Source organism: Macaca nemestrina, chromosome 8 (genome assembly GCF_043159975.1).
Source record: "Macaca nemestrina isolate mMacNem1 chromosome 8, mMacNem.hap1, whole genome shotgun sequence".
In the NCBI taxonomy this organism is placed as follows: Eukaryota; Metazoa; Chordata; class Mammalia; order Primates; family Cercopithecidae; genus Macaca; species Macaca nemestrina.
Window position 1 is genome coordinate 120,884,544 of NC_092132.1, and position 27,894 is coordinate 120,912,437.

Consider the following 27,894-nt stretch of genomic DNA (forward strand, 5'->3'; position numbering starts at 1 on the left):
TGTTGCGGCAGTACTGCAGTACTGGCGGAAGCTAGCCTTGTGCTTTGCGGCAGCAATATGAGCTAGGTCCGGATCCTGCTATACACCGACCGGCGCGAGCGGTTGCGAGTACCTGGCGGTGGTTGCGTTGGTGACATGGCTCAGAAGTTTATTTCTTTAAAGTTTTAAGGTTTTTTTTTTTCTTTTTAGTCTTCAGAAAGCAACAGTAGTTTTTTTTTACGTCACCGTTACAAGTATAAGACTCTTTTACTCCCCGAGAGTCCCCTTTTCCTTTCTTGTGTCTCTTCCTTTCTCTTTATTCTTATCCCGGTCAGACTCGCCCCTCCTCCAAGACATCTCTCCGTTTTATTTTATTTGACTTTAGTTCTCGTTGAGTGATTGCTCCTTCCCTCTTCAGCGGATCCCTCCCCGCCTCCATCCTCGTCCTGTGGGAGAGACCAGCCTTCTGGTGTTGCAGTCAGGAATGGAGCTTGACAGCGCCCTGGAAGCCCCGTCGCGGGAAGAGTCTTCTTTGTCCGGGGAGTTGTCTCCCTCCGCCCTTGGACAGGCCTTCTCCAAGATTTTACACAGTCTTACCCGCCCGGAGGCACGACGAGGCAACGGAAAAGATGTAGCTCTTAAAGACCTCGGTGATCTAATAGAAGCCACCGAATGTGATAGGTTATTTGAGGGGAGTGGTGCACGGCTCCGCGGAATGCCGGAAACACTGGGGCAGGTGGCAAAAGCCGTGGAGAAGTATGCAGCCCCCCGCAAAGAGGAGGAAGGTGGAGGTGATGGGCACTCTGAAGTGGCCGAGAAAGCAGCCAAAGTTGGGTTACTGTTTCTTAAGCTGTTGGGGAAGGTTGAGACTGCTAAGAATTCCCTGGTCGGCCCTGCATGGCAGACGGGCCTGCATCACTTGGCAGGACCGGTTTATATTTTTGCCATCACACACAGCTTGGAGCAACCGTGGACCACTCCGAGATCTCGGGAGGTTGCTAGGGAGGTGCTCACCTTACTGCTTCAAGTTACTGAATGCAGTTCTGTGGCAGGATTCTTACGCGGAGAAAACGAAGATGAGAAAGGGAGTCTTTCGGTGATATTAGGGCTTCTCAAACCCGACTTGAATAAGTGAGTACTCCTGCCCTTTGCCACCGACTTGAGCCTCACAGTTTTTTATTTTTATTTTTTATTATTTATTTATTTTTGAGACAGAGTTTCACTCTTGTTGCCCAGGGTGGAGTGCAATGTTGCGATCTCGGCTCACTGCAACCTCCGCCTCCTGGGTTCAAGCGATTCTTCTGTCTCAGCCTCCGGAGTAGCTGGGATTACAGGTGCCCGCCACCACGCCCGGCTAATTTTTTGTATTTTTGGTAGAGACGGGGTTTCACCATGTTGGGCAGGCTGGTCTCGAACTCTTGACATCAAGTGATCCACGCGCCTCCGGCTCCCAAAATGCTGGGGTTTCAGGCGTGAGCCACTGCACCTGCCCTACCTTAATTTTTTAGAGCATTAGACCTCAAAGGGAGCTGAGTTTCTTCATCAGTAAAATAAGGGTACTGTAACCACAGAACTCTTAAGGCCCAGAAACGTTGCGATTTGATATAAATGACATAACCGGATAGTGGCAAATTGGAGGTCATAACTGAGGTGTTCAGGCTCAGTTGTCCAGTGCTCTTTCCAGCGCTTAGGACGACTGCTTAGGAAAATTGGAAATTCTGTGCCACTTTCTTGGAGTTAATAATTACAAAATGTGGCCGGACGAGGTGGCTCACTCGTGTAATCCCAGCACTTTGGGAAGCTGAGGCGGGTGGATCACTTCAGGTCAGGAGTTTGAGACCAGCCTGGCCAACATGGTGAAACCCCATCTCTACTAAAAATACAAAAATCAGCGGGGCATGGTGGTGGACGCCTGTGATCCAAACTACTCGGGAGGCTGAGGCAGGAGAATCGTTTGAACCCGGGAGGCAGAGATTGCAGTGAGCTGAGATCGGGCCACTGCACTCCAATCTGGGCAAGAGAGCAAGACTACATCTCAAAAAAAAAAAAAAAAAAAAAAAATTGCAAATTACTGGAATTTGGTTGGGGGATTTGGAGAGGATTTAAATTTACGGTTTGAATTTAGACTTGGGGATCTTGAGTGTCATTACCAGTTGTTAGATAAGGATGACTATCAGCTAAGGAAGCCATGTTTAGGATAAAGAGTGAATACCGGCCGGGCGCAGTGGCTCATGCCTGTAATCCCAGCACTTTGGGAGGCTGAGGCGGGCGGATCGCAAGGTCAGGAGATCGAGACCATCCTGGCTAACACGGTGAAACCCCGTCTCTACTAAAAAAATACAAAAAATTAGCCGAGCATGGTGGCAGGCGCCTGTAATCCCAGCTACTCGGGAGGCTGAGGCAGGAGAATGGCGTGATCCCAGGAGGCGGGGCTTGCAGTGAGCCCAGATCGCGCCACTGCACTCCAGCCTAGGCGGCAGAGCGAGACTCTTGTCTCAAAAAAAAAAAAAAAAAAAAAAAGTGAAAAGCACCTTTAGATTGCTATTAAAGTTCTTTCAATGAGTTTCCACTTGCTACTTTGTTAGCACCGGAGTGATGAGAGAAGAAGTATCTGTAACTGTCATTTTACCAGGAACATGGAGTTAAAAGGCTTGATTTTGAGTTTTGTGCTTCTATTTGTTGCTCTGAGTAGGACTAGATTAGACAGTTTTCTGAATCCATTTGTTTCTAATATAAAGATAATATACTTGGCCGGGTGTGGTGGCTGACACCTGTAATCCCAATACTTTGGGAGGCCAAGGCTGGCAGATCACTTGAGGCCAGGAATTCGGGACCAGCCTGGGCAACATGGTGAAACACCGTCTCTACTACAAATATAAAAATTATCCGGGTATAATGGTGCAAGTGTGTAATCCCACCTACTCAGGAGGCTGAGGCAGGAGAATCACTTGAGGCTGGGAGGTGGAGGTTGCAGTGAACCTAGATGGTGCCACTGCACTCCATTGTAGGCAATAGAGCGAGACTCTATTTCAGAATAAATAAATATAATATACCTATTACACTGTAATTATTTTGAGGATTAGTTAAATCATGTGTACACTCACTTTATTAGCTATTAACAGGTGTTCAAGTATTGATTCGTTTCCTTAGTGTAATAATACTAACACATTGCCTTTACTCCTCCCTCCCTTCTCAACATACCTTCACCATCCATCACCATAAGTCCTTTATGTAGCTCTGGTTATAATTGGCTCCTTCTCATTGGATAGGCTTTAGACCCAAAGACCTGGGTGATTAAGTATTTGGTGTAAGTTGTGGAAGTTATTTTAATCCAAATCTTAAAATGTATGATGTAGAATTAAGAGTTATCTTATGTGTGATGTATTTTTTTTTTTGCAAAGACATGAAAATACTCTGTTTAGCTTGAAGTAGTTTATTTTTTTGCTACTTATCACCATGTCACTTAATGTAATTTTATGTATCCATTTAGGGAATCCTGGAAGAATAACCCTGCCATCAAACATGTTTTCTCATGGACTCTGCAACAGGTCACTCGGCCCTGGCTGAGCCAGCATCTGGAAAGGGTACTTCCTGCATCATTGCTCATTTCAGATGATTATCAGACTGAGAACAAAATCCTGGGTGTACACTGTCTCCATCACATTGTGCTTAATGTGGTAAGCAACCTCTACCTTGTCATCCATGTTGATGGGACAGACTGAGTCATTCCTGGCTGTTCTTCTTTTCTGGTAATGCTAAGTCATTCAGCTTTACCTATTTGTATTTTTTCCTTATATTTTTCCTCTATCAATCTGGTAGAAGTTGTATCCTATAGGTAATGTAATAACTAAAATGATAATTATAGAAGAAATAGGAAGGCATGGGTCATTATCAAACCGAATAACCAGATCTTGAGAACTGGTGAACAGTTGACTTTTTTTTTTTTTTTTTTTGAGACAGAGTCTCACTCTGTCACATAGGCTTGAGTGCAGTGGCGCGATCTCGGCTCACTGCAACCTCCGTCTTTTAGGTTTAAGCAGTTCTCCGCCTCAGCCTCCTGAGTAGCTGGGATTACAGGCGCGTGCCACCATGCCCAACTAATTTTTGTATTTTTAATAGAGAGGGGGTTTCACCATCTTGGCCAGGCTAGTCTTCAACTCCTGACCTCGTGATCCACCCGCCTCAGCCTCCCAAAGTGCTGGGATTACAGGCGTGAGCCACTGCACCGGCCTACTTCCTTTGTTTCCTTTTTTTTTTTTTTTTGAGACATTATCGCTCTGTCACCCAGGCTGGAGTGTGATCTTCACTCACTGCAGCGTCCGCCTCCCGGGTTCAAGTAATTCTCTTGCCTCAGCCTCCCTAGTAGCTGGGACTCCTCCCTAGTAGCTGGGGCTCCCTAGTAGTGGCCACCAAACCCAGCTAATTTTTGTATTTTTAGTGGAGACAGAGTTTCACCATATTGGCCAGGTGGGTCCCAAACTCCTGACCTCAGGTGATCTGCCTGTCTTGGCCTCCCAAAGTGCTGGGATTACAGAGATGAGCCATCATGCCCAGCCTACAGTTGACTTTCAAGTAGGAAAACAAAACAAAATCAGAATCTAAAAGGGACTATACCCAAATGTGGAAGCTATTACTCAAGGAAAAATTTTTTTAAAAAAACTTTGTAGTATGGAGCTTTTAAAATATACATGGAAGTGGAGAGAGTGGTGTAATTAATCTCCATGTACCTGTAGGAGAGAGCCAGAGATCACCTCCAACCCTGCCCCTCTGCCTTTTTTTTTAAGTTTGAGGCAGAGTCTTGCTCTGTTGCCCAGGCTGGAGTGCAGTGGTGTGATCTCAGCTCACTGCAACCTCCGCCTCCCGGGTTCAAACGATTCTTGCACAACAGCCTCTGGGGTAGCTGGGATTATAGGCACATGCCACCATGCCCAACTAAAGATTTGTTTGTTTTTTGTAGAGGTAGGGTCTCGCCATGTTGGCCAAGCTGGTCTTGAACTCCTGGCCTCAAGCGATCCACCAACCTCAGCCTCCTAAAGTGCTGGGGTTGATTACAGGCATGAGCCACCATGCCCAGCCTCAGCCCCCTTTTTATCTCGTAGTGGGCTCTTTTCCTGGATCGAAAACCGAATTTGACAACAGGCAGATTAACAAGAGGAAGCCATACACATTTTATTGGTTTTACGTGTACATGGGGATCTTCACAAGAGAGAGAAGTCTGAAGAAGTGACCAAAGCAATATGCTTTTATACTTTTTAGACAAAGAATTGATAAATTTTTCATCTTTTTTTTAAACTACCCCTAGCCAGATTTTCTTTGTCCTGTCAGAAAAAAATGACAGGACAAAGAAAATCTGGCTAGGAGCAGTAAATTCTCTCTCTCTCTCTCTCTCTCTCTCTCTCTCTCTCTCTCACCTCACCCTTTCTGAATCTACAGTTTCTCCAATATTTTCAACTCAAAACCATCATGATACCAATGTGGCATATTTTGGGATGGCATGTTCTTCATGCTTCATACCCATAATCCAATTTCAAAGATGGTCAACATTTGCCAATCTTGGGAAACTATTCTTTTAATTTGATACTTTGTCTGGTTTCAGCCAGCTGCTGATTTACTCCAATATAACAGAGCCCAGGTCCTGTACCATGCCGTTTTCAACCACCTGTACACACCAGAGCACCACCTCATTCAGGTAATAGTATGATTTCTTCATAACTGTGTCTGGATTCTCTGAATTTGAGTAGAAGGTTGCATTATGTGAGTTAGTAATAATTGAGAGACATTTTCCTGCCTTGGAAAGTGAGGATGATAACTAAAAGCTGTTACCAAGTTAAAAATATCTCAGCACCAAGCAGGCCTCCACATTCCTGAGTCTCCACAGATAAGCCAGTGGTTTTTCTTCATCTGAGTCAATTGTATATTAGTTTGGGCCGGACGTGGTGACTCACGCCTGTAATCCCAGCACTTTGGGAGACTAAGGGAGGCAGATCACCTGAGGTCAGGAGTTCGAGACCAGCCTGGACAACATGCCAAAATCCCATCTCTACTAAAAATACAAAAAAATCAGTTGGGCATGATGTTGTGCACTTGTAGTCCCTACTACTTGGGAGGCTGAGGCACAAGAATTGTTTGAACCTGGGTGGCAGAGGTTGCAGTGAGCTGAGGTCACATCACTGCGCTCCAGCCTGGGTGACGGAGCAAGACTCCATCTCAAATTAAAAAAAAAAAAAAAAAAAAAGCAGGCGGTGGCTCACGTCTGTAATCCCAGCACTTTGGGAGGCTGAGGCGGGCGGATCACGAGGTCCAGAGATCGAGACCATCCTGGCTAATACGGTGAAACCTTGCCTCTACTAAAAATACAAAAAATTAGCTAGGCGTGGTGGCACGTGCCTGCAGCCCAGCTACTTGGGAGGCTGAGGCAGGAGAATCACTTGAACCCAGGAGGCAGAGGTTGCAGTGAGCCAAGATCGCGCCACTGCACTCCAGCCTGGCAACAAAGCGAGACTTGTCTTAAAAAAAAAAAAAAAAAGCAAAATTAGCCAGGTGTGGTGGCGCATGCCTCTAATCCCAGCTACTCAGGAGGCTGAGGCAGGAGAATTGCTTGAACCCAGGAGGCGGAGGTTGCAGTGAGCCAAGACCGTGCCATTGCACTCTAGCCTGGGCAACGAGCAAAACTACATCTCAAAAATAAAAAAGGTGCAGTGGGTATCAAGCAATAGGTAACTAACCAGGTATCAAGCAATAGGTAACTAACCAGGTTTGGGGTGACTTTAGGAGGCTTTGGGAAGGAGGTGATATTTACCTTTATGAAGGATGAATAAGTAAGTTTCTTAGGAGGGAGAAAGAAACTCCAAAGACAGAAGAAACAAGTTATACAAAATTAGAGGTGGAAGCAACCTTGTTTCTTTTTTATGCCTTACTTCCCTCCTTTCCGCCTCCCCACCCTGCTGCCTTTTATTTTATTTTATTTTATTTTATTTTATTTTATTTTATTTATTTATTTTGAGGTGGAGTCTCACTGTGTCAGCCAGGCCAGAGTGCAGTGGCGGGATCTTGGTGCATTGCAACCTCCGCCTCCCAGGTTCAAGTGATCCTTCTGCCTCAGCCTCCCTAGCAACTGGGATTACAGGCACGTGCCACCATGCCCAGCTAATTTTTGTATTACCTGAGACGGGGTTTCTCCATGTTGCCCAGGCTAGTCTCAAACCTCCTGACCTCAAGTGATCCGCCCACCTTGGCCTCCCAAGATGCTAGGATTACAGGCATGGGCCACTGCGCCCAGCCTCTTTTAATTTTTAAACAGTATTTTAAATACTGGGTATTGAGAATCTAGATTGTTAACAGCCAGAACTGCTAGGGTTCTTAAGGTGGTAGAGAAAAGAAATTTTAAAAAACCAAAACACCAAGAGAAAAACCAGAGGTCCCAGGAAAGTTAAAAGGAAGTATCTAAACCAAACTTATCCAACCCACGGCCTGCATGCGTCCCAAGATGGCTTTGCATGCAGCCCAATACAAATTTGTAAACTTTCTTAAAATGTTGTAAGATTTATTTTGCATTTTTTTTTTTTTAAAGCTCATCAGCTATCATTAGTGTTAGTGTATTTTATGTGTGGCCTAAGATAATTCTTCTTCCAGTGTGGCCCGGGGAAGCCAAAAGACTGAATACCCCTGGCCTAGACACTGCAACTTCAGCAGGTAGGGTGGCCAAATTTGGAACATCTTAGATTCTGCTTAAGAGCAGTTTTATTAAAAGTATGTGTAAATACTGGCCGAGTGCAATGGCTCTCACCTCTACTCCAAGCACTTTGGGAGGCCAAAGCAGGTGGATCACTTGAGGCCAGGAGTTTGAGACCGGCCTGGACAACATGGCGAACCCCTGTCTCTACTGAAAAATAGAAAAGTTAGCCAGGCGTGGTGGTGCACACCTGTAGTGCCAACTAGTTAGGTGGCTGAGGCACAACAATCGCTTGAGCCTGAGAAGCAGAGGTTGCAGTGAGCTGAGATTGCACCACTGTCCTCCAGCCTGGGTGACAGAGTGAGACTCTGTCTCACACACACACACAAAAAAAGTGTAAATATCATGTATCACTAAGTCACTTAGACTTAGTGACATAGTAACAATAGACTTAGATTCCTAAAATCTGGGTTAAAGTCCCAGCTCTGCCATTTTTCCCATTTTATAAATTATAAATTTTATAAATTTATAAAAAGAATGGTCCTGAGGAGAATGTATTGATTTGAGACTGTGAGATGGAGATTAAGAATGGAAAAAAGTTTGAAAATGTAAAGTAATATGCACTTCATATATGATTACTAGTATCTTAGAATTCTCTGGTATGGACCCTAAGGATGGTAGATTAATGGAGTTCTAGAGAGGTCCATTAGTATTATAAATGCAAATGGATGACCTATGCAGCGTCCTTCCATTCCTTCCTCCTAGGCTGTGCTCCTGTGTCTGCTGGATTTGTTCCCCATCCTGGAGAAAACCCTGCACTGGAAAGGAGATGGAGCTCGACCTACCACCCATTGCGACGAGGTCCTGCAGCTGATCCTGACCCACATGGAGCCAGAGCACCGCCTTCTCTTACGCAGGACCTATGCAAGAAACCTGCCGGCTTTTGTGAAGAGGTGAGTCCTTGGGTTTTTATTATTATTTTATAGAGACAGGATCTTGCTGTGTTGCTTGAGCTGGTCTCGAGCTCCTGGCCTCAAGCAGTCCTCCCACCTCAGCCTCCCAAAGTGCTGGGATTACAGGCATGAGCCACTGCACTGGCGTCATATTTTCTCTTTCATCTTTAGGTTGGGGATCCTAACTGTTCGGCACTTGAAGCGGCTGGAGAGAGTCATCATTGGTTATCTGGAGGTTTATGATGGACCTGAGGAGGAAGCTAGATTGAAGATATTGGAAACCCTAAAACTTCTCATGCAACATACTTGGCCCAGGTAATAGCAGCCTTAAAATGCAAAATTCGGCTGATTTTCTCTTGAGAACTTGCTTGGATGTATTTAATACATTCAGTACCAAGTATTAAATGTATACTATGTATTTGAATACCTCCCATTTTCACACACCTATAGGATTTTAAATTGAGAAAATGGCATTAGAAAGATAAAATATACTATAGTTACTTGAGGTGCTCATATTTGACTCTTTTACCAGGTATCAGTTCCAGATTCTGACACTATTAAATCACTTCTCTTTGAAACTGTAGTATATCTTTGTTTTTTTTTTTTTTTTTTTTTTTTGAGACAGCAATGTTGCCCAGGTTGGAGTCCAGTGGCTCAATCTCCGTGCACTGCAACCTCTGCCTCCTGGGTTCAAGCGATTCTCCTGCCTCAGGAGCTAAGATTACAGGCACCCACCGCCAGGCCTGGCTAATTTTTTGTATTTTTAGTAGAGACGGGGTATCACTACGTTGGCCAGGCTGGTCTTGAACTCTTGACCTCGTAATCCACCTGCCTTGGCCTCTCAAAGTGCTAGGATTACCTGAGTGAGCCACCGTGCCCAGCCTGTTTGTTTTTTTTTTTTTGAGATGGAGTCTCGCTCTGTCACCCAGGCTGGAGTGCAGTGGCACAATCTCAGCTCACTGCAACCTCTGCCTCCTGGATTTGTGATTCTCCTGCCTCAGCCTCCCGAGTAGCTGGGGTTACAGGCGCCTGTCACCATGCCTGGCTAATTTTTTTTGTATTTTTAGTAGAGATGATGTTTCACCATGTTGGCCAGGCTGGTCTCGAACTCCTGACCTTGTGATCCACCTGCCTCGGCCTCCTAAAAGTGCTGGGATTACAGGTGTGGGCCACTGTGCCTGGCTATATATCTTAAGAATGGTTTAGAGTGGTGTTTTGCAGAATCCCCATCTAGGTACTCTTTGATGCCCCACAGGAAAAAAAAAAAATCTGTGGTCAAATAGATTGGGAAACCATAGAGAGTGCACATCTCTCTAGGTTTAAAATGCATATTAGAAGATTAAAGGTCATTTAGAAGTGTTGCAATAAAGACATTTGCTTAACTTTGTTAATCCTAATGTTCTTTAAATCTAATTGAGAGCAGAGTACTTCATAGCACATCATTTAACATCTGCAGAGCAGTGATCAGAATACCAATCTAGAGGCCGGGTGTGGTGGCTAACACCTGTAATCCCAGCACTTTGGGAGGGCAAGGCTGGTGGATCACCTGAGGTCAGGAGTTCAAGACCAGCCTGGCCAACATGGTGAAATGCCTTCTCTACTAAAAATACAAAAATTAGCCGGGCTTGGTGACACGCAACTGTAGTCCCAGCTACTCAGGAGACTGAAGCAGTAGAATCACTTGGACCCAGGAGGCGGAGGTTGCAGTGAGCTGCGATGGAGCCACTGTACTCCAGACTGGGTGACGGAGCGATGCTCTATCTCAAAAAAAAAAAAAAAAAAAAAAAATATATATATATATATATATATATATATATATATATATATATATATAAAATAGTAAAAGAATACTAATGTAGGATATACTTGTTTGGAAATCATTCTAACTCTGGGTTGAGGTAGGTGTCAAGAACTGGAACCCAAACTGTTGAGTCAGCAGAAGCATCTCTTGGATAGCTGAAAGTTGAATTGAGCCAGAGAATCCAGTGCCCCAACAACATATAGTATCTATTCTGGACCATATTCTCTCACTTCCTTATAAATGTGCAAGGAATCCAGAGTAACATTCCCCCATGACAACCTTTCCCTTAGTCATATTGGTAACTAGGTTGCATTTGTTTACTATCTTTGTCCCTACTGAATTATAAACTCCAGGATAACGGAAAACCACATCTATTATGTTCTCTCAAAGTATGCTCAGTACCTGCTATTAGGTATACAAATATTTGAAGAATGAATGAACTGGAAGATAATGAATCAATGGATGAATAAAGTTGAATCAGATTGTCAGGTCTTTAAAGAGCAGAGACTAAGATTCCAAGAAGGGAGAATGAATTAAATGCAGGGAGGTGGAAAAGGAATATGGGTATGAGGCGGTAGAGCATGGGAAATGGAAAATAGAGCCATTTATAAGTTGAATAACAGATGGAGGGCTGAGAGGCACCCAAACCATAGGAAAATGAGGAGTATCTGATAAAGAGATGAACACTTTTTTCTCCCAGTCATGCATCTGTCCATAAATATGATTTATTGTACATTTCACATTGTGTTTTCACATTGTAAGTTAAATTATTTTCCACCTTTCATTAAGGTTTTTTTAGGGTTTTTTTTTTATTGTGGTAAAAATACATACACATTTTACATTTTAAAGTGTACAGTTCAGTGGCATTAAGTACAGTCACAATATTGTGCAATCACTAGCATCGTCCATTTCCAGAACTTTACCAAGGCGATAGTAGAAAGGTTTATAGTTTAGAAAGGTTAATAGTTACAAGTATGTAGGCTGGATTTCACTGATGAGCTAGGATCTGAAATTAAATGACAGAAAATTCAACTTGACACTAAGTCCCAGAAGCCAAGCTCATTTCCCCTACTCTGTCTTCAACTTGCAGGCCTAAGATGGCATTGAAGTTAAAGGATTGAGAGCTCTCTCCAAGCATAGTTCAGTTAATAGAGTTGAAAAATAAAAGTATAGGCCCTTGATTAGGGGAGATCCTGGTTTCCCCTTCTCAGCCCATGAAGGAGCTGTTGCTTACAGTAGAACCAAGCTTCTGGAAGGGAGAGAGCAGTGTGGCAGAGGGTGTGTGTGTGTGTGTGTGTGTTTGTGTGTGCAGTATGCTAACAGGAGACTTGAGGGTAAGAAATCTAGAGGCTGTCTTTGGTTCTGTTTTTAGGTTTTTTTCATTTAACTTTGACCCAAGTTCCTTAATTTATGAAATGAGGGTTTTCCACTTGACAGTCTTTGAAGTCTCTTCCAATTTTAATATCTAGGTTTACAGTAAGAACATAGCTTTTCTTTTTGGTTCCAGAGTTTCCTGCAGACTTGTGGTCTTACTGAAGGCTCTCTTGAAACTGATCTGTGATGTAGCAAGGGATCCAAATCTTACACCTGAGTCTGTTAAGAGTGCCCTGCTACAGGAGGCCACAGACTGCCTGATTCTCCTGGACCACTGCTCTCAAGGACGGGTAAAGGTAAGGCAGACTGAAACTTGGTTTCAGTTGGGCCTCATTATCTTTATGTAATTCCTATGACTGATTGTAATTTACCATGTATGTGCCTGACCAAGTCTGGAAATGAAGGGTTTTAGGTCTCCATATGAGCCCTCTAGCCTCAAAAGAGCTTGATCTTTTTTCTTATTCATCTTTTATTTTTTATTTATTTATTTATTTTTTTTTTTTTGAGACGGAGTCTCGCTCTGCCGCCCAGGCTGGAGTGCAGTGGCCGGATCTCAGCTCACTGCAAGCTCCGCCTCCCGGGTTTACGCCATTCTCCTGCCTCAGCCTCCTGAGTAGCTGGGACTACAGGCGCCCGCCACCTCGCCCGGCTAGTTTTTTGTATTTTTTTTAGTAGAGACGGGGTTTCACCATGTTAGCCAGGATGGTCTCGATCTCCCGACCTCGTGATCCGCCCGTCTCGGCCTCCCAAAGTGCTGGGATTACAGGCTTGAGCCACCGCGCCCGGCATTATTCATCTTTTAAAGCTATTCAGAACCATTTAGAACTAAAAGCAGGAGGATCAGCACATGTCACCAGGGCTAAGGACAAGACAGAATGGGCAAAAGCATTGTGATCAAAAGTTTGTAAAATTTAACTTCTGTTCTAGTCTTCTGAATTAAAAAAAAAAAAACAAAAAAAAAAGAGTAAAAATAATGGGCTATAAGCTCCCAGGAATAATATAAATAGAGCATTTCAGATGTTTCCAGTTTTTTAGGGACAACCACCGTTTAGGTAGATGTTTTTCCCTATTCTTTTTTTTTTTTTTTTTGAGACGGAGTCTTGCTCTGTCCCCCAGGCTGGAGTGCAGTGGCACGATCTTGGCTCACTGCAAGCTCTGCCTCCCGGGTTCACGCCATTCTCCTGCCTCAGCCTCCTGAGTAGCTGGGACTACATGTGCCCGCCACCGCGCCTGGCTGATTTTTTGTATTTTTAGTAGACACGGGGTTTCACCGTGGTCTCCATCTCCTGTCCTTGCGATCCGCCCGCCTCAGCCTCCCAAAGTGCTGGGATTACAGGCGTGAGCCACCGCACCGGGCCCCTAATCTTAATTTATCTACATGGAAATTCTTCCTTTGGTTTCATATTCCACAAAAGTTAACTTCTCAAAGCCACAGCATATAATAGCTGTGTACTTCTATGTATCTAATAAACGATTGCCTCATTTCTTACCCCTTTTAGAAATCTTTAGTTGAAAGACTGAAGGTAGCATGAAAATAAATTCATGCCATAACTCACTGGACAATCTACCCAGCAGGGAAAAAAAAAAATTCATATCCTAAAAATATGTAGAGATGGTATGAATTGTTATTTTACCAGTTTATTCAAACTATTTCATCTTCACTCTTTAATCTTGGGCGTTTTCAAGCCCTAGATTCAACTTAATTTGCCTTGGCTGGAATTCTGCTGTTTCATGAGCCAGCAGGAGATTTCCAAGCACATTAATAAAGTTTTTAAAGTAACACCTTCAATACATAAGAGCTACATAAATTTAAAAATAGTAATAAAAAAAACCTAATACCTATGCTGTTTTGTGACCTGTCCCCAAGTGTCATCCATTCTTTTCTCCTTTGAATATGATACCAAGGAAGAAGAATCAAGCAAAAGGGGAAAAAAGTGATTAAAAAAAAAAAATCAAAGCCTGTTTGGTTTCATGTTTCAGGGTCTCCTGGCCAAAATTCCCCAAAGCTGTGAAGACAGAAAGGTGGTGAACTGTATCAGAAAAGTGCAGCAGGTTTCTGAAGGTGCTCCCTACGATGGAACTTAAGACTTGCATTACTTTCCCAAGAGGAAAGGATTTTCTTCCCATCCCAATTTGTATGAATGGAGTTATTTAAGAAAAAAAAAATACTTTTACACGAAACTTTGGAAGTGAGAGCTGCTTTTTCCTTCTTTCTTTCCTTTTACCTCCATAGGAGTAGGGAAAGTAGAACAAGAAAAAAATTGAACTCCTTCCATTTCTAAATAAAGTTTGGGAGAAAAAAGGACACCAAGGAATGTAGCATTTAAAATTTAGAAATATTTACATCCGTCATCTCATCCCAGATCCAAGAACTCATCTGTTAAGTTTCTCGGGCACAAGCTGTTACTTCAACACATATGCTATAAAAATACTCTTGTTCACAACTTAGCTTTCTTCACTCACTCCAGATTTCTTGCCCCACTGTCGTGGCATAAATAATAAAAACACAAATATTGTGTTCAACACAACACAAAAGAGCAAAAACTGGAGGTGTGTATGTGTTTTTTTTTTTTTTTAAAAAGAAACAGTTCTGCATGTTCAGTCCTGGGTATAAATGTTGAAAGGGAAATCACGTGGTTTTGGCCTTGGCCATGGACTCTGTCTCCTGCTCATATTCTATTTCCACATAGGCTCGTTTTCTCCGCAGTGGTCCTCTCAAGGGCGTTTTGCCTTTGTGTTTTGCACTAAGGGCCTTTTCTTCCTCCTCCTCACTGGAGGATTTACCATCCTGATCTTCATCACTGCTGGCATCCAGTTTATCCATATCCTAATACGGAGAGAAAAGATAAAGGAGGAGGGAAAACACTAGATTTCTCCAAACTCCCTTCATTGTCCCCTCTATTTAGAATAGACTAGGGAATTGATTTGTCTATGTCTATGTTCAGTAATTGTCCCGTTTCTTTCTTTCTTTCTTTTTTTTTAAGATAGGGTCTTGCTCTGTTGCCCAAGCAGGAGTGCAGTGGCATAGTTATGGCTCACTGCAGCCTCAAACTGCTGTAGTCAGGCAATCCTCCCACCTCAGCTTCCTGAGTAGCTGGTACTAAAGGGAACCGCCACCACATCCAGCTGAAATTTTTTTTTTTTTTTTTTGAGACAGAGTCTCGCTCTGTTGCCCAGGCTGGAGTGTAGTGATGCAATCTCAGCTCACTGCAACCTTCACCTTCTAAGTTCAAGCAATTCTTCTGCCTCAGCCTCCCAATTAGCTGGGATTACAGGCATGCACCACCATGCCTAGCTAATTTTTGTATTTTTAGTAGACACTGGGTTTTGCCATGTTGGCCAGGCTGGTCTCGAACTCCTGACCTCACATGATCCGCCCGCCTCGAGGTGATCAGCCCACCTCGGCCTCCCAAAGTGCTAGGATTACAGGCATGAGCCACCGCACCTGGCCAATGATTTTTAAAAATGTTTAGGCCAGGCACAGTGGCTCATGCCTATAATCTTAGCACTTTAGGAGACTGAGGCAGGCAGCTTACCTGAGGTCTGGAGTTATAGACCACCCTGGCCAGCATGGTGAAACCCCGTCTCTATTAAAAATACAAAAAATTAGCCAGGTGGAATGGCACATGCCTGTAATTCCAGCTACTTGGGAGGTTGAGGGAGGAGAATTGCTTGAACCCGGGAGGCTGAGGTTGCAGTGAGCCCAGATCGCTCCATGGCATCCTTAGAGATGAGGTCTCACTATGTTGCTCAGGCTGGTCTTTTAACTCCTGAGCTCAAGCAGTCCTCCCATTGTGGCCTCCCAAAGTACTGGGATTATAGGAGTGAACCACTATGCCTGGCCACCTCCCTGTTTTTTTTGCTGCAGGCAAAAGGACAATCTTTTTACCCATGAAGCTCACCTCAAAATCACTTATGTCACTCTCATCTACCTCATCATCTTCGACAAATTCTCTTTTCCCCACATCCTATAAATAAAACGTAACTGTTAGGTTCAGAATATATAATGAAGATTCAGATAAGACATCTAAGTAAGTACAAAATAACATAATCAGAACCACAGTCTATTCACTAGGCAACCAAAATTTAGTTCTTTCTAAGTTTAATGCTTCCGAATTTTAAAAATTTTAGGGCTACCAGATCATTCTTATTCTTGATTTACATTATTAGCAATAAAACATCCTCATTATGGTTAAAAACTAGATACAGACAGGAAAGGCTTTATAATTTGTCACCTTGCAGGAACAATTTTACAAGACCAATAAATTAAGACTAAAACTGTTAATCGTTTGTTGGTTAGCCTGAAGAACAGAGCAACCAGTGCTAAACCAAAATTAATCACGTGAAAGAAAAAAGAAGACATCATTTTTGGTTGGCGGACTAAAGATGATATTCTGTTTGTCAGTTATATACAAATAGTATCTAGTAGGTTTGGCAAAACAAAAACAAGACTTACTTCCTCCTCATCATCTTCATCATCTTTTTCCTCAGCATCAGAAGAGTCACTCTCTGCCTCCTGTTGTTCCAGGGCCTTGTCGAAGGCGTGAATGGGGAAGTTGTAGATGTCGCCATACTGAAGAACATAAACACAGATTGGCTTTAACTACATTTGGATATTACACTTGAAGTTCCACTGTCTGTGGAGAATATTATTTTTTCCTCAGTGATTAAATCAGAATACTTAATTCAATGAGTAATATTTTAAGTGTAAAGCCAGCAGTGTCTTTAAAAAGCATGTTCTTTTGAACATTTAAATCATCTGTAGTTAGTATCAAATAGGTAACTTCTATGGAGTTACATTTTAAAATCATTTAAAATGTAATCGTCTATGAAACCCATGCATTGGGACAAATGTAATTTTGCTGACAAGGGGAAATAATAAGGACAAAGCATACTTTAGTCATGTTGTCTGTATAAACAACACTAATTTTTAAAAAGAGAATAAAAACTTATTTCAAAGAGCCTTAAAAGACTAGGGTAATATGTAAGAGAAGCAAAACCCCATGGCTTTTATATAGAAATCCGGAATCGTCGTCTTGGCGAATGGAGTTGAGAATAATGGCAAAAAGGGAAAGGTCTCTTATAGTGAATGGAGTATCAAGGGTAACCAAAGCATTTTATGTGCTTGCATTAATTAAAACAAGGAAGCCAGGCCGATATGGATTTATTTTATTCCAGGGATAAAATTCGAGTGGAGATCTTCATATCAGGTTAAAAAACATTTCCCAGCCAGGTGCGGTGGCTCAGGAGTTCAAGACCAGCCTGGCCAAGATGGTGAAACCCCGTCTCTACTAAAAATACAAAAATTAGCTGGGCGTGGTGGCAGTGCCTGTAATCCCAGCTACTCGGGAGGCTGAGGCAGGAGAACTGAACTCTGGAGGAAGAGGTTTGAAGTGAGCCGAGATTGTGCCACTGCACTCTAACCTGGGCGACAAAGCAAGACTCCATCTCAAAAAAAACCCCAAAAAACCCTATGTGTCTTTGCAACATACTACCACTTAAAATTTCAGTACCCCAAAGCTAATGGCTTTCTCACCGTATCCTGTTTCAGTCTCTCCAGTAATTCCTTCTCAATGGCATTGTCCAGCTGAGCAGCTATTAATGCCTTTTCCTATAAGGGGGAAAGAACAAATCCATTTAATTCATCAGTGCTCATTATTCATCTTATAAAAATGGAAGACACTACGAAGTTGTTTATAAGAAAGACAATGTAATCATTTCCCTTCCTTGCTATTACTGGTTTTTGCCTCTCCAACCAGATAAATTTCTTCTTCTTTCTCTTGTAAACTTTCTTCAGGACATTTCCATTTTGAAATTCCTATGGTTTTGTAAACAACATTCTAAATTAAATTCTAACAAAGCCTTTGACAGATACAAAACATGTAGGTCTATATACATTTAAGTGTCTCAGAAATAATCTAGCAACTCTGGAGCCAGACTTTGTAAAAGCTGAGAAAAGAGAACAGAAATCTTCATTCGTTTACATTTTCTAAAATCATGTTAGATTCCATGTGACAGAATAGGTAAAAATCTCTTCCTCCAGTTTTCTCTCATTGGAGATGACACATGACATCAACCTGTACTACTGCACAGTAGCCTAGGATGGTGCATTAATTTGACAGTAAAAGTCACAGAGGGTTTTAAAGTGTTATACCTATAAGTTATGTTAGAATGATTACCTAAAACTGTGTAGGGGCACATGGATCAGTTAAAAGGCTACAGCGATGTTCCGTGTTGTTCTCTAGAGTGGGGTGCTTACACTTCAAGGGTATCCGATGAAGTGTAGGAAGAAAATATTCAAAACTTCCACGTTATCTTTTTCCTTAAAAAAATTAAACATCATTACTACTTTTCTTGTACACTGACATCTGTGCCTTGACTCTGTCTATAAATAGTTGTGTGTCAGATACAGTGAGCCAGATACCTCAAGGGAGGAATACTGCACATAGGGCTTGTAAGTGGTGGTCTCAGTCCTTTATTTAGACGACTATTTAACTGTTTATGTTTGCTTAGTTAAGTGGATTCATAGATTACACTGAATATTCTGCCAAAGATAGAGAGTAGTTATAAAAGTATGCTGGTTATCTAATGGGTTAGTGCTTTTAAAAGTTGTAGAACTAGGCTGGCAAGGTGACCCACGCCTGTAATCCCAGCACTCTGAGAGGCCAAGGTGGACAGATCACGTGAGGTCAGGAGATCAAGACCAGCCTGAACAATGTGGTGAAACCCCGTCTCTACTAAAAACACAAAAAATTGGCCGGGCAGAGTGGCATATGCCTGTAATCCCAGTTACTCAGGAGGCTGAGGCACAAGAATTGCTTGAACCCAGGAGGTTTAGGTTGCGGTGAGCCAAGATAGCGCCACTGCACTCCAGCCTGGGTGACAGAGTGAGAGTTGTAGAACCTAAAAATGATCCATGCATTTTTCACGAAAAGAAAAATATTCCAAATTTGCCAATCTTTTTATGTAACCCAGTAGAAGTTTTTAAAAATAAATACACTTAATCTGTTTCTTCCAGACAAAGGCAACATTTTAATAGTTTGAGGAAGACAATTGTTTTTTGGAAAAAACCTTGTTGTTCTGTGAACATTGTGAAAAGTGATTGTATCTATATATGGCACTGCTGAAAACATGTCTCCTATAAAAACTGCAATCACACACTTTAGAAATGTGGAAACAGAATATTGTAATCCATTTAAAACTCTTCCAAATCTACATTTTTCAGAGGGTTTCTATTTTCACTCAATTGGTGAAAATAGAAAAAAATAATTTTTTCCGAAAGGTTTAAAGAACACCTGTTTGACAATTGGAGATGAAAACTCACTAACTGGACTTGAAAAAAAGCCGCTCCATAACTGATGGAGCATAATGAAGAATTAAAGTACTTAAGACCACCTATTGACAATGCACTTCTCTACAATTCCTCAGTTATGACAGCCCTTCAAGACAACATACTCAGCTAAGAACCAGACTTTTGTTTCACTACGTCACAATTAGTTACAATACACATCATGTTATTAGTGGAAGTGTATATGTATAATAACGTTTATAGCCTATAATCCCAGCACTTTGGGAGGCTGAGGTGGGTGAATCATCTGAGGTTGGGAGTTTGAGACCAGCCTGGCCAACACAGTGAAACCCCGTCTCTACAAAAAATACAAAAATTAGCCGGGCCTGGTGGTGCATGCCTGGAATCCCAGCTACTAGGGAGGCTGAGGCACAAGAATCGCTTGAATCTGGGAGGCGGAGGTTGCAGTGAGCTGAAATTGCACCACAGTATTCCAGCCTGACAGACAGAGCGAACCTTTGTCTCAAAATAAAATATTTATAAATAACATTGGGGAGTACATGTTCAAAAATTTTATTGAGGTGAGCACAAGTTCGCAGACCAATGATACAGATTTTAGACACATAACTCTGTGATTAATGGGACAGAAGAATCAAAAGAAAAGCTATCCCTACCAAAATACCAATGACAAATGTAAATATTAAAAAAAAGAAAAATACCAATGACATTCTTCACAGAAATAGAAAAAACAATCCTAAAATTTTTATGAAACCACAAAAGATCTAGGATAGCTAAAGCTATCCCAAACAAAACAACAGAAAAAAAAAACCAAACCAAACCAAACCAAACAAAACAAAAACCAAGAGGAATCACATTACCAAACTTCAAATTATACTATGGACTATAGCAACCAAATCACTATAGTAATGGCATAAGAACAGACACAAAGCCCAATGGAACAGAATTGAGAACCCAGAAACAAATCCACACACGTCCAGTGAACTCATTTTCGACAAAGGTGCCAAGAACATACACAGGGGAATAGACAGTCTCTTCAATAAATGGTGCTGGAAAAACCTAACATCCATATGCAGATAAAGGAAACTAGACCCCTATCTTGTGGTATACATAAAAATCAAACCAAAATGGACTAAAAAAATCTAAGACCTCCAACTATAAAACTACAAGAAAACACAGAAAACTCCAGGTCATTGGTCTGGGCAAAATTTCTTAATATCCCACAAGCACAGGTAACCAAAGCAAAAATGGACAAATGGGATCACATCAAGTTAAAAAGCTTCTGCACAGCAAAGGAAACAACAAAGTGAAGAGACAACCCACTGACTGGGCAAACTATCCACCTGACAAGGGATTAATAACCAGAATATAGGCCAGGAGTATAATCCCAGTACTTTGGGAGGCTAAGGCAGGTGGATCACCTGAGGTCACGAGTTTGAGACCAACCTGGCCAACATGGCAAAACCCCATCTCTACTAAAAATACAAAACAAACAGCCAGACATGGTGCTGGGCGCCTGGCATCCCAGCTACTTGGGAGGCTGAGGCACAAGAATTGCTTGAACCCTGGAGGCAGAGGTTGCAGTGAGCTAAGATTGCCCCACAGCACTCCAGCCTGGGTGACAGAGCGAGACTCCATCTCAAAAACAAAACAAAACAAAACAAAAAAACCCAGAATATATAAGGAGCTAAAACAACTCTATAGGAAAAAATTCTAATTATTGGATTAAAAAGTGGACAAAAGGGTCAGACACGGTGGCTCACAGCTGTAATCCCAGCACTTTGGGAGGCTGAAGTGGGTGGATTGCTTGAGCCCAGGAGTTCAAGGCCAGCATGGGCAACATAGTGAAGTCCCATCTCTACAAAAGATACAAAAATTAGCCAGGCATGGTGGCATGCACCTGTAGTCCCAGCTATGTGGGAGGCTGAGGCATAAGAATCACTTGAGCCCAGGAGGCAGAGGTTGCAGTGAGCCAACATCGCACCACTGCACTCTGACCTAGACAACGGAGTAAGACTCGGTCTCAAAAAGAAAAAAAAAAAAAGGCAGGGGGCAGGGATTGGGGAAGCAAAAGATCTGAATAGATGTTTTTCAAAAGACATACAAATGGCAAACAGGCATATGAAAAGGTGTTCAACATCACTGATCATTAGAGAAATGCAAATCAAAACGAGATATCTCACCCCAGTTAAAATGGCTTTTATCCTTCAAAAGACAGGCAATAACAAATGCTAGAGAGGATGTGGAGAAAGGTAACCCTTGTACCCTGTTGGTGGGAATGTAAATTAGTACAACCACTATGGAGAACAGTTTGGAGCTTCCTCAAAAAACTAAAACTAGAGCTACCATACTATCTAGCAGTCCCACTTCTTGGTACAGACCCAAAAGGAAATTAGTATATCAAAGAGATACCCACACTCCATGTGTGTTACAGGTCTGTTCACGATAGCCAAAATTTGGAAGCAACCTAAGTGTCCATCAACAGATTAATGGATAAAGAAAATGTGATACTTATACACAATAGAGTACTATCCAGCCATTAAAAAGAATGCGATTCTGTCATTTGTAACAATATGGATGGAACCGGAGGTCATAATGTTAAGTGAAAGAAGCCAGGCACAGAAAGACAATCATTGCACATTCTCACTTATTTGTGGGATCAAAAAATCAAAACAATTGAAATCATGGATATACACAGTAGAAGGATGGTTACCAGAGGCTGGGAAGGGTAATGGGGGTAGGGATGATTAATGGGTATCCCCCGCTAAAAAAATAGCAAGAATGAGTAAGACCTAGTATTTGGTAGCAGCACAACAGGGTGACTACAGTCAATAATAATTTAATTGTACATTTTAAAATAACTGTAAGTATAATTGAATTGTTTGTAACACAACGGATAAATGCTTGAGGGGATGGATGCCCAATTTTCCATGATGTTATTACTCACTGCATGGCTGTACTGTATTTCACTGCAGAAATTCCATTTGATTAGAATGCTCAAAATCTACTAAAGGGGTTATGTAGTATGTAAAATAGGCAACATCAAAATTCTGAATTCTGAAATATTTGACCACAAGAATTTCAGACAAAGGAGTTGTGGATTCTTTCTGTTCTCCATTACATATATCCCCAAAGCACACATACTTTAACCTATGCTGAAAATCATAATCTTAAAAATCAAACGTCTTAGGCAACTAATAGTTATCTATTAGTGAACCATTATCCAGGGCCTGAACAGTTTACACACATGATGGTGACTGAATCTTAAGAGCCCCTCAGAAAGAAAATGTAGAAGGTATGAATAGCACAACAATAAGTTACCTCTCTTCTTTTCTCCCTACGCTCCACCTTCTTACTCAAAGGAACAAGTTTCCTCCTAAGGGAAAGAAAATATATCAGAAAATCCACTGTCATGTGCTGTGTTCCTTTTAAAGAAGAGAAGAAAAAAGGACTGGAATTGGTGCTGTGGGTCTCAGCTCAATACAGCAAGATACACTAAATGCTTCTAGAAATTTAATGCTATAAAAAGTCACATATTTTTACATATATTTTAATCTGGCCATTTTTGTTTAGGCATTCTGGGATTCTCAGGGCATTCACCATGCTAAAATTAAGACTTCAGTGAACTAAGAAAAAAGAATTTTCTGTCGAAGTCTGACATCATCTTTAGCATTCTCTGTAGATCACAATCAAAAAGCATTAGGGCCTAACAGTCCTAGAGGAGGTATTCTGTTAATTCTGGGGATTTCATATCACTTTTAAAAATTAGTTTTCAGTGAATCCAGAGTAAAGTTCTTACAGTCCTGTATATTCAATGTCTTAGATTATTTTCAAATGTCTAAAGTTAAGATTCCCTCAGGGGTCATAGAGGACATTTTCTGAAGGCTAGGCATGGTAGCTCATGCCTGTAATCCCAGCACTCTGGGAGGCTGAGGCAGGCGGATCACTCGAGGTCAGGAAATCTAGACCAGCCTGGCCAACATGGTGAAACCCTGTCTCTACTAAAAATACAAAAAAAATTAGCCAGGCATGGTGGTCCATGCCTGTAATCCCAGCTACTCAGGAGGCTGAGGTGGGAGGATTGCTTCAACAGGGGAGGTGGAGGTTGCAGTGAGCTGAGATCAAGTCACCGCAAATTCCAGCCTGGGCAACAGAGTGAGACTCTGTCTCAAAAAAAAAAAAAAAAGAAAAGAAAATTTTCTGGAAGATTTTCAGACAAGGAGGGTGATAATCAAGTTGTATTCTACTGTTTTAAAAGTCCTGCCATATCAAAGGGCACACCTTTAGTCTAAAGTTTCTTCTTAGTACATAATAACACACTCCACAAAGTTGAAATAGAAAGCCCCGAAGTTTCACAATTTCTCAACTTCAAAACAAGCTCCACGAAGATAGATTTAAAAATAGTGAAGGATCCAAATACTTACTGTCGCTTTAGTGTAAGTTTTCTAATTCGAATTAGGTATTGGGTGATCTTGGTGAATCTCTGCTTACATTTGTGTCGAATGAAACGGGGCCAGTAAATCAGATTTTCATCTATTTGCTCCAGTGCTTTCTCATAGTTTTTACTAAGCCGGACCTACCAAACAGAAAAAGGAACTTTGAAGGGCAAGCGTAAATGATTCATTAGGTTTTCACTGTCAGTGACACCTATGGCCTAATGAGGATGGCCCCAAAAGTTTAATCTAGATATGGTCATGGAATTGGGCATCATGGTGGTCAAGCCTGTGGCATTGAGGCTCTTGATCAGTGGTCACTGTAGCTTTGTTGTAAGGCTTACCCGTTCCCAAAGACGCCGAGGAAAAGCTGCTCGTTCTATAACCTTCATATACAAGTAGCACTGTCCTGAGGATAAAGTAAAATAGCTTTAGTGTTATTTACAGAAACTAAAGAACATCCCTATAAAAGCTGTGGGCAGTTCTTCTAGAAGTTAAAACTGGGGAGTTACCTTTCTCTTCTTTAATAGTGGCATACTGACTATTTGCCAGGGGACAGGATGACCGATTACACAGTCCAGTCAGGCTATATTCATTTCGGCAGAAGCTCTGAGTCTTGGTTCTAGAATGGGAGAAAAGAAACAAAGATTATAAAATGGGTTACCAAAAAGGCAACTGAAGGAATCTTTGATCAAGTTGTAAATCCAGACTCACCTTATTTTGAAGGAACAAAATTGCTTGTTTCCTAGTGTATCCCAGATAACCTGCAAGACAAAGTAAAAGCCCATTTCAAATCCTCTGCCCCAAGAGATACTATATTAACTCAAGAAGGCAATGCCCAAGGACAGGAATGAGAGGAAGAAATGTTTTGTAAAATAGCCTGACTTGTTTACTTTTTAAAATACAAACAGCAAGGCCAGGCACCGTGGCTCACGCCTGTAATCCCAGCACTTTGGGAGGCTGAGGCAGGCGGATCACCTGAGGTCAGGAGTTTGAGACCAGCCTGATTAACATGGAGAAACCCTGTCTCTACTAAAAATACAAAATTAGCTGGGCATGGTGGCGTATGCCTATAATCCCAGCTACTTGGGAGGCTGCGGCAGGAGAATCGCTTGAACCCAGGAGGCGGAGGTTGCAGTAAGCCAAGATTGTGCCATTGCACTCCAGCCTGGGCAACAGGAGTGAAACTCCATCTGAAAAAAAAAAAAAACCCGGCTGGGCGCGGTGGCTCACACCTGTAATCCCTGCATTTTGGGAGGCCAAGGCAGGCAGATCACGAGGTCAGGAGATCGACACCGTCCTGGTTAACATGGTGAAACCCCATCTCTACTAAAAATACAAAAAATTAGCCGGCATAGTGGTGGGCGCCTGTGGTCCCAGCTTCTCGGGAGGCTGAGGCAGGAAGGAGAATAGTGTGAACCTAGGAGGCAGAGCTTGCAGTGAGCAGAGATTGTACCACTGCACTCCAGCCTGGGCGACAGCAAGACTCCATTTCACCAAAAAAAAAAAAAAAAAAAAAAAAAAAACCCCAGCAGATTCTAATAGAAAAGCTAAATACGGATCAGCAATAATCATAACTCCATTACCCAGAGATAAAATTTCATTACAATTTTGTAAATATTTTTCCAGTTTTTTTTTTGGACATGCTCTGTGAGATCACATTATATATACTTAATAACTTTCCTTTTTTACTTATGTTCATTATCCATTATTAAAGGCTTCATGGGCCAGGCGCAGTGACTCACACCTGTAATCCCAGCACTTTGGGTACCAAGGCAGGCAGATCACTTAAGGTCGGGAGTTTGAGGCCAGCCTGGCCAACATGGTGAAACCCCATCTCTATTAATACAAAAATTGGTCGGGTGTGGTGGCAGGTGCCTGTAATCCCTGCTACTTGGGAGGCTGAGGCAGGAGAATCGCTTGAACCCAGGAGGCAGAGGTTGCAGTGAGCTGGGATCACGCCACTGCACTCCAGCCTGGGCGACAGAGTAAGAATCCATCTCAAAAAAAAAAAAAAGGCTTCAAGGTATTAGATTTTTAGATATACATACCACATACCATAATTTCATCTCATTGAGGGCAAAGAAAACTATCTACTGCTATCCTCCTATAACTAATGTGCTCTTTATTCATTCAGCATTATATACTTAATTTATGTAAGGCACTGATCTCTCCAAGTCCTGACACACAGTAGCCACTTAAGTATTTACTGAATGAAAGAAAAGTTTTGTCTATATAGTTAGGGGGAAAGATATGTAAACAAAGTATCACAAAATAGCAGGTCTAAAGACCACATAGCATGCATAAGAGTATGACAGCCTTTGAGTGCACTGCTTTGAGGAACTGGGGAAAAAAAGCTTTACCACTATTAAAGGAAAAATATGAAGAGGGCAAAAGAATAAAACACACTTTGAGAATCTTATAGGTGTGTCTGGTGGGCGATGATAGGAAACAGGTAAGAAGAATAAGGGAGCTCTTTTAGACTTGTGGCTTTAAGTGTCATCTCTGATACTTAAATAAATGGATGACTCCCAAATTGTTATTTCCTGACTTGTTTCCTGAGCACCAGATTTGTATATGACATCTCCACTTCAATATCTAAAAGGCAACATAAATATTAACATATCCACATGAAATTCTCAATTCCACATCCCTCATAAGAACAGTCTTCCCTAGAGTTCCCCCACTTCAATAAATAAAATCACCATTGAACTGTGTATTTATATCCCAAATCCTTTGATTTCTTCCTTTTCTTCTTCACTTAATCCATCACCAAAGTCTTGTCAGTTATACTGACGTAACAGGTCTCAAATTCATCAATTTCTTTTCATCTCCACCATTAAATTACTACCTTAGGCGAAGCTACTTTAGTTTTTTAAAAAATTTTACTTTAGAGACAGGGTCTCTCTGTCACCCAGGCTGGAGTGCAGTGGCGCCATCATAGCTCACTGCAGCCTCGGACTCTTGGGCTCAAGTAGTCCTGTCTCAGCCTTCGAAATAACTGGGACCTCAGGCGAGCACCACCACGCCCGGCTAATTTTTTATTTTTTGTAGAGATGGAGTCTCACTTTGTTGCCTAGGCTGGAATCGAACTCCAGGCCTCAAGCAATCCTCTAGCCCTAGCCTCCCAAAGTGTTGGAATTACAGGCATGAGCCACTGCATCTGGCTCGAAGCAACCTTCCTCATACCCTAGTCTCCCTGCTTTCATTTTTTCTCTCCAAAAGTCCTTCACGCAGCAACCAGACAATTTTTCACAAACATAGATCATTAAAAGGCCTAAAAACACTTCCTACAACACTCTACATGACCTCTCCCTGGCAAGCATATCTAATTTCATTACCTCTCTTACATGTCACTTTGATGACCCTTATATTCATTCTCTCATATCTTCAACTCTTTGTACTTCACTGTTCCTACTGCCTGCTTTTTCCTCAGCTCCTCAGTGACTGGCTGCTTCTTATCTTTCAGATCTCAACTCAAACATCTTCCGTTCAGAGAAACCTTCCCTGAGTACCCCTATCTGAAGAGTCCTTCATCATCCCTGGTCTTTCTTTCATAGTACGATTATACAGTGTAATTGTTAATTTATTTATTCACTTGTTTACTGTGTCTCCCCCACCAGTGTTCCAGGAGAGGTGGGGCATTTTTTCTGGTTAACCAAATCCTCAATAATTACCACAATGCCTGGCACACTGTAAGCACTTATTTCTCCAACAAAAAACTCAATGAATGAATCTAGGATACTTCCGAAATTACGACTTAGGCAGAAGTAGAGCAAATGGAAAGAAAAGCCTAACACAGGAAACGCAGGTGGAAGAGTAGCGCGCGCATGGATGAGAAGGACGCTTAAACTTGGAGTCAACTTCGCCAAATCCCCTGCAGCCCCCGACCCCAAGTCCGGAGCTGACAGCTGACAGCTGACAGCATGGCGCGACGTCCCGCATCGGTAGGCACGAAAGACGGGACACATCGACCCTATGGGATGAGGTGACGGAGTCCTGTGCTCACAACCCGGCCGGGGCAGCGGGCAGGAGACCCCTGCCAGACACGCGTGAGAACCCATGTTGGAAAATCGGGGTTCCGGAAGCCTCGCATCCAGAGCGGTACGAGGCAACAGGCCCGTTGCGTCGGCGTTTTCTAAGTGTCCGAAAATGGGCAAAATTCCCTGCGCAAACCCGGAGTGACAGAACAACGGTAAGACACTCACATCATCCGACTGCATGGTGTCCGCGGCTCAGCGTGCAACTTCCGGCCGGATCGCGGGCGCAGACATGCTTCTTCCGGGAAACCACTTCCGGAACGCCCAGCCTCACCTATCTCGAGAAACGCTGAGACTCTCGGTGTTGCGAAACGTCCCCTGGCAGTCTCGCCGCCG

The 27,894-nt window shown here is 42.4% G+C and overlaps 2 protein-coding genes across 3 annotated transcripts; one reads left to right on the forward strand and one right to left on the reverse strand.

The window, feature by feature from the left end:
• Nucleotides 1-5: 5 nt before the first annotated feature.
• On the forward strand, nt 6-27,727 carry LOC105476612 (TELO2 interacting protein 2). 2 transcript variants are annotated; one of them, XM_011732701.3, is made up of 7 exons: nt 6-1,110; nt 3,470-3,656; nt 5,576-5,668; nt 8,417-8,604; nt 8,776-8,919; nt 11,913-12,075; nt 26,988-27,727. In XM_011732701.3, the coding sequence occupies exons 1-7, from the start codon at nt 464-466 to the stop codon at nt 27,027-27,029; spliced, it is 1,464 nt and encodes a 487-aa protein (XP_011731003.1). In that variant the 5' UTR covers nt 6-463; the 3' UTR covers nt 27,030-27,727. The 2 variants fall into 2 exon arrangements, with proteins under 2 accessions (XP_011731003.1, XP_070924509.1); XM_071068408.1 differs by lacking the exon at nt 26,988-27,727 and adding an exon at nt 13,760-14,360 and having other exon boundaries at nt 11-1,110.
• Nucleotides 12,714-27,814, reverse strand: LOC105476611 (MAK16 homolog). The gene is made up of 10 exons (XM_011732697.2): nt 27,727-27,814; nt 24,233-24,282; nt 24,031-24,140; nt 23,863-23,927; nt 23,510-23,661; nt 22,407-22,461; nt 17,316-17,390; nt 16,236-16,352; nt 15,682-15,747; nt 12,714-14,606 (listed from the first exon to the last, which is right to left on the reverse strand). Exons 1-10 carry the CDS (start codon nt 27,739-27,741, stop codon nt 14,409-14,411), a joined length of 903 nt encoding a protein of 300 aa, XP_011730999.1. The 5' UTR covers nt 27,742-27,814; the 3' UTR covers nt 12,714-14,408.
• Nucleotides 27,815-27,894: the final 80 nt, after the last annotated feature.

What these genes read in the sequence shown, in the direction of transcription:
- LOC105476611 (XM_011732697.2), bottom strand. An exon ending in CTCGGCGTCTTTGGGAACGG is followed by an intron (nt 23,662 to 23,862) that starts GTAAGCCTTACA and finishes TCTGTTTGGTAG; the next exon opens with GTCCGGCTTAGTAAAAACTA. An exon ending in ATGAAGATGATGAGGAGGAA is followed by an intron (nt 15,748 to 16,235) that starts GTAAGTCTTGTT and finishes TTTTATTTATAG; the next exon opens with GATGTGGGGAAAAGAGAATT.
- LOC105476612 (XM_071068408.1), top strand. Translation starts at nt 464, where the DNA reads ATGGAGCTTGACAGCGCCCTGGAAGCCCCGTCGCGGGAAGAGTCTTCT. An exon ending in CTCAAACCCGACTTGAATAA is followed by an intron (nt 1,111 to 3,469) that starts GTGAGTACTCCT and finishes GTATCCATTTAG; the next exon opens with GGAATCCTGGAAGAATAACC. An exon ending in GCTCTCAAGGACGGGTAAAG is followed by an intron (nt 12,076 to 13,759) that starts GTAAGGCAGACT and finishes TTCATGTTTCAG; the next exon opens with GGTCTCCTGGCCAAAATTCC.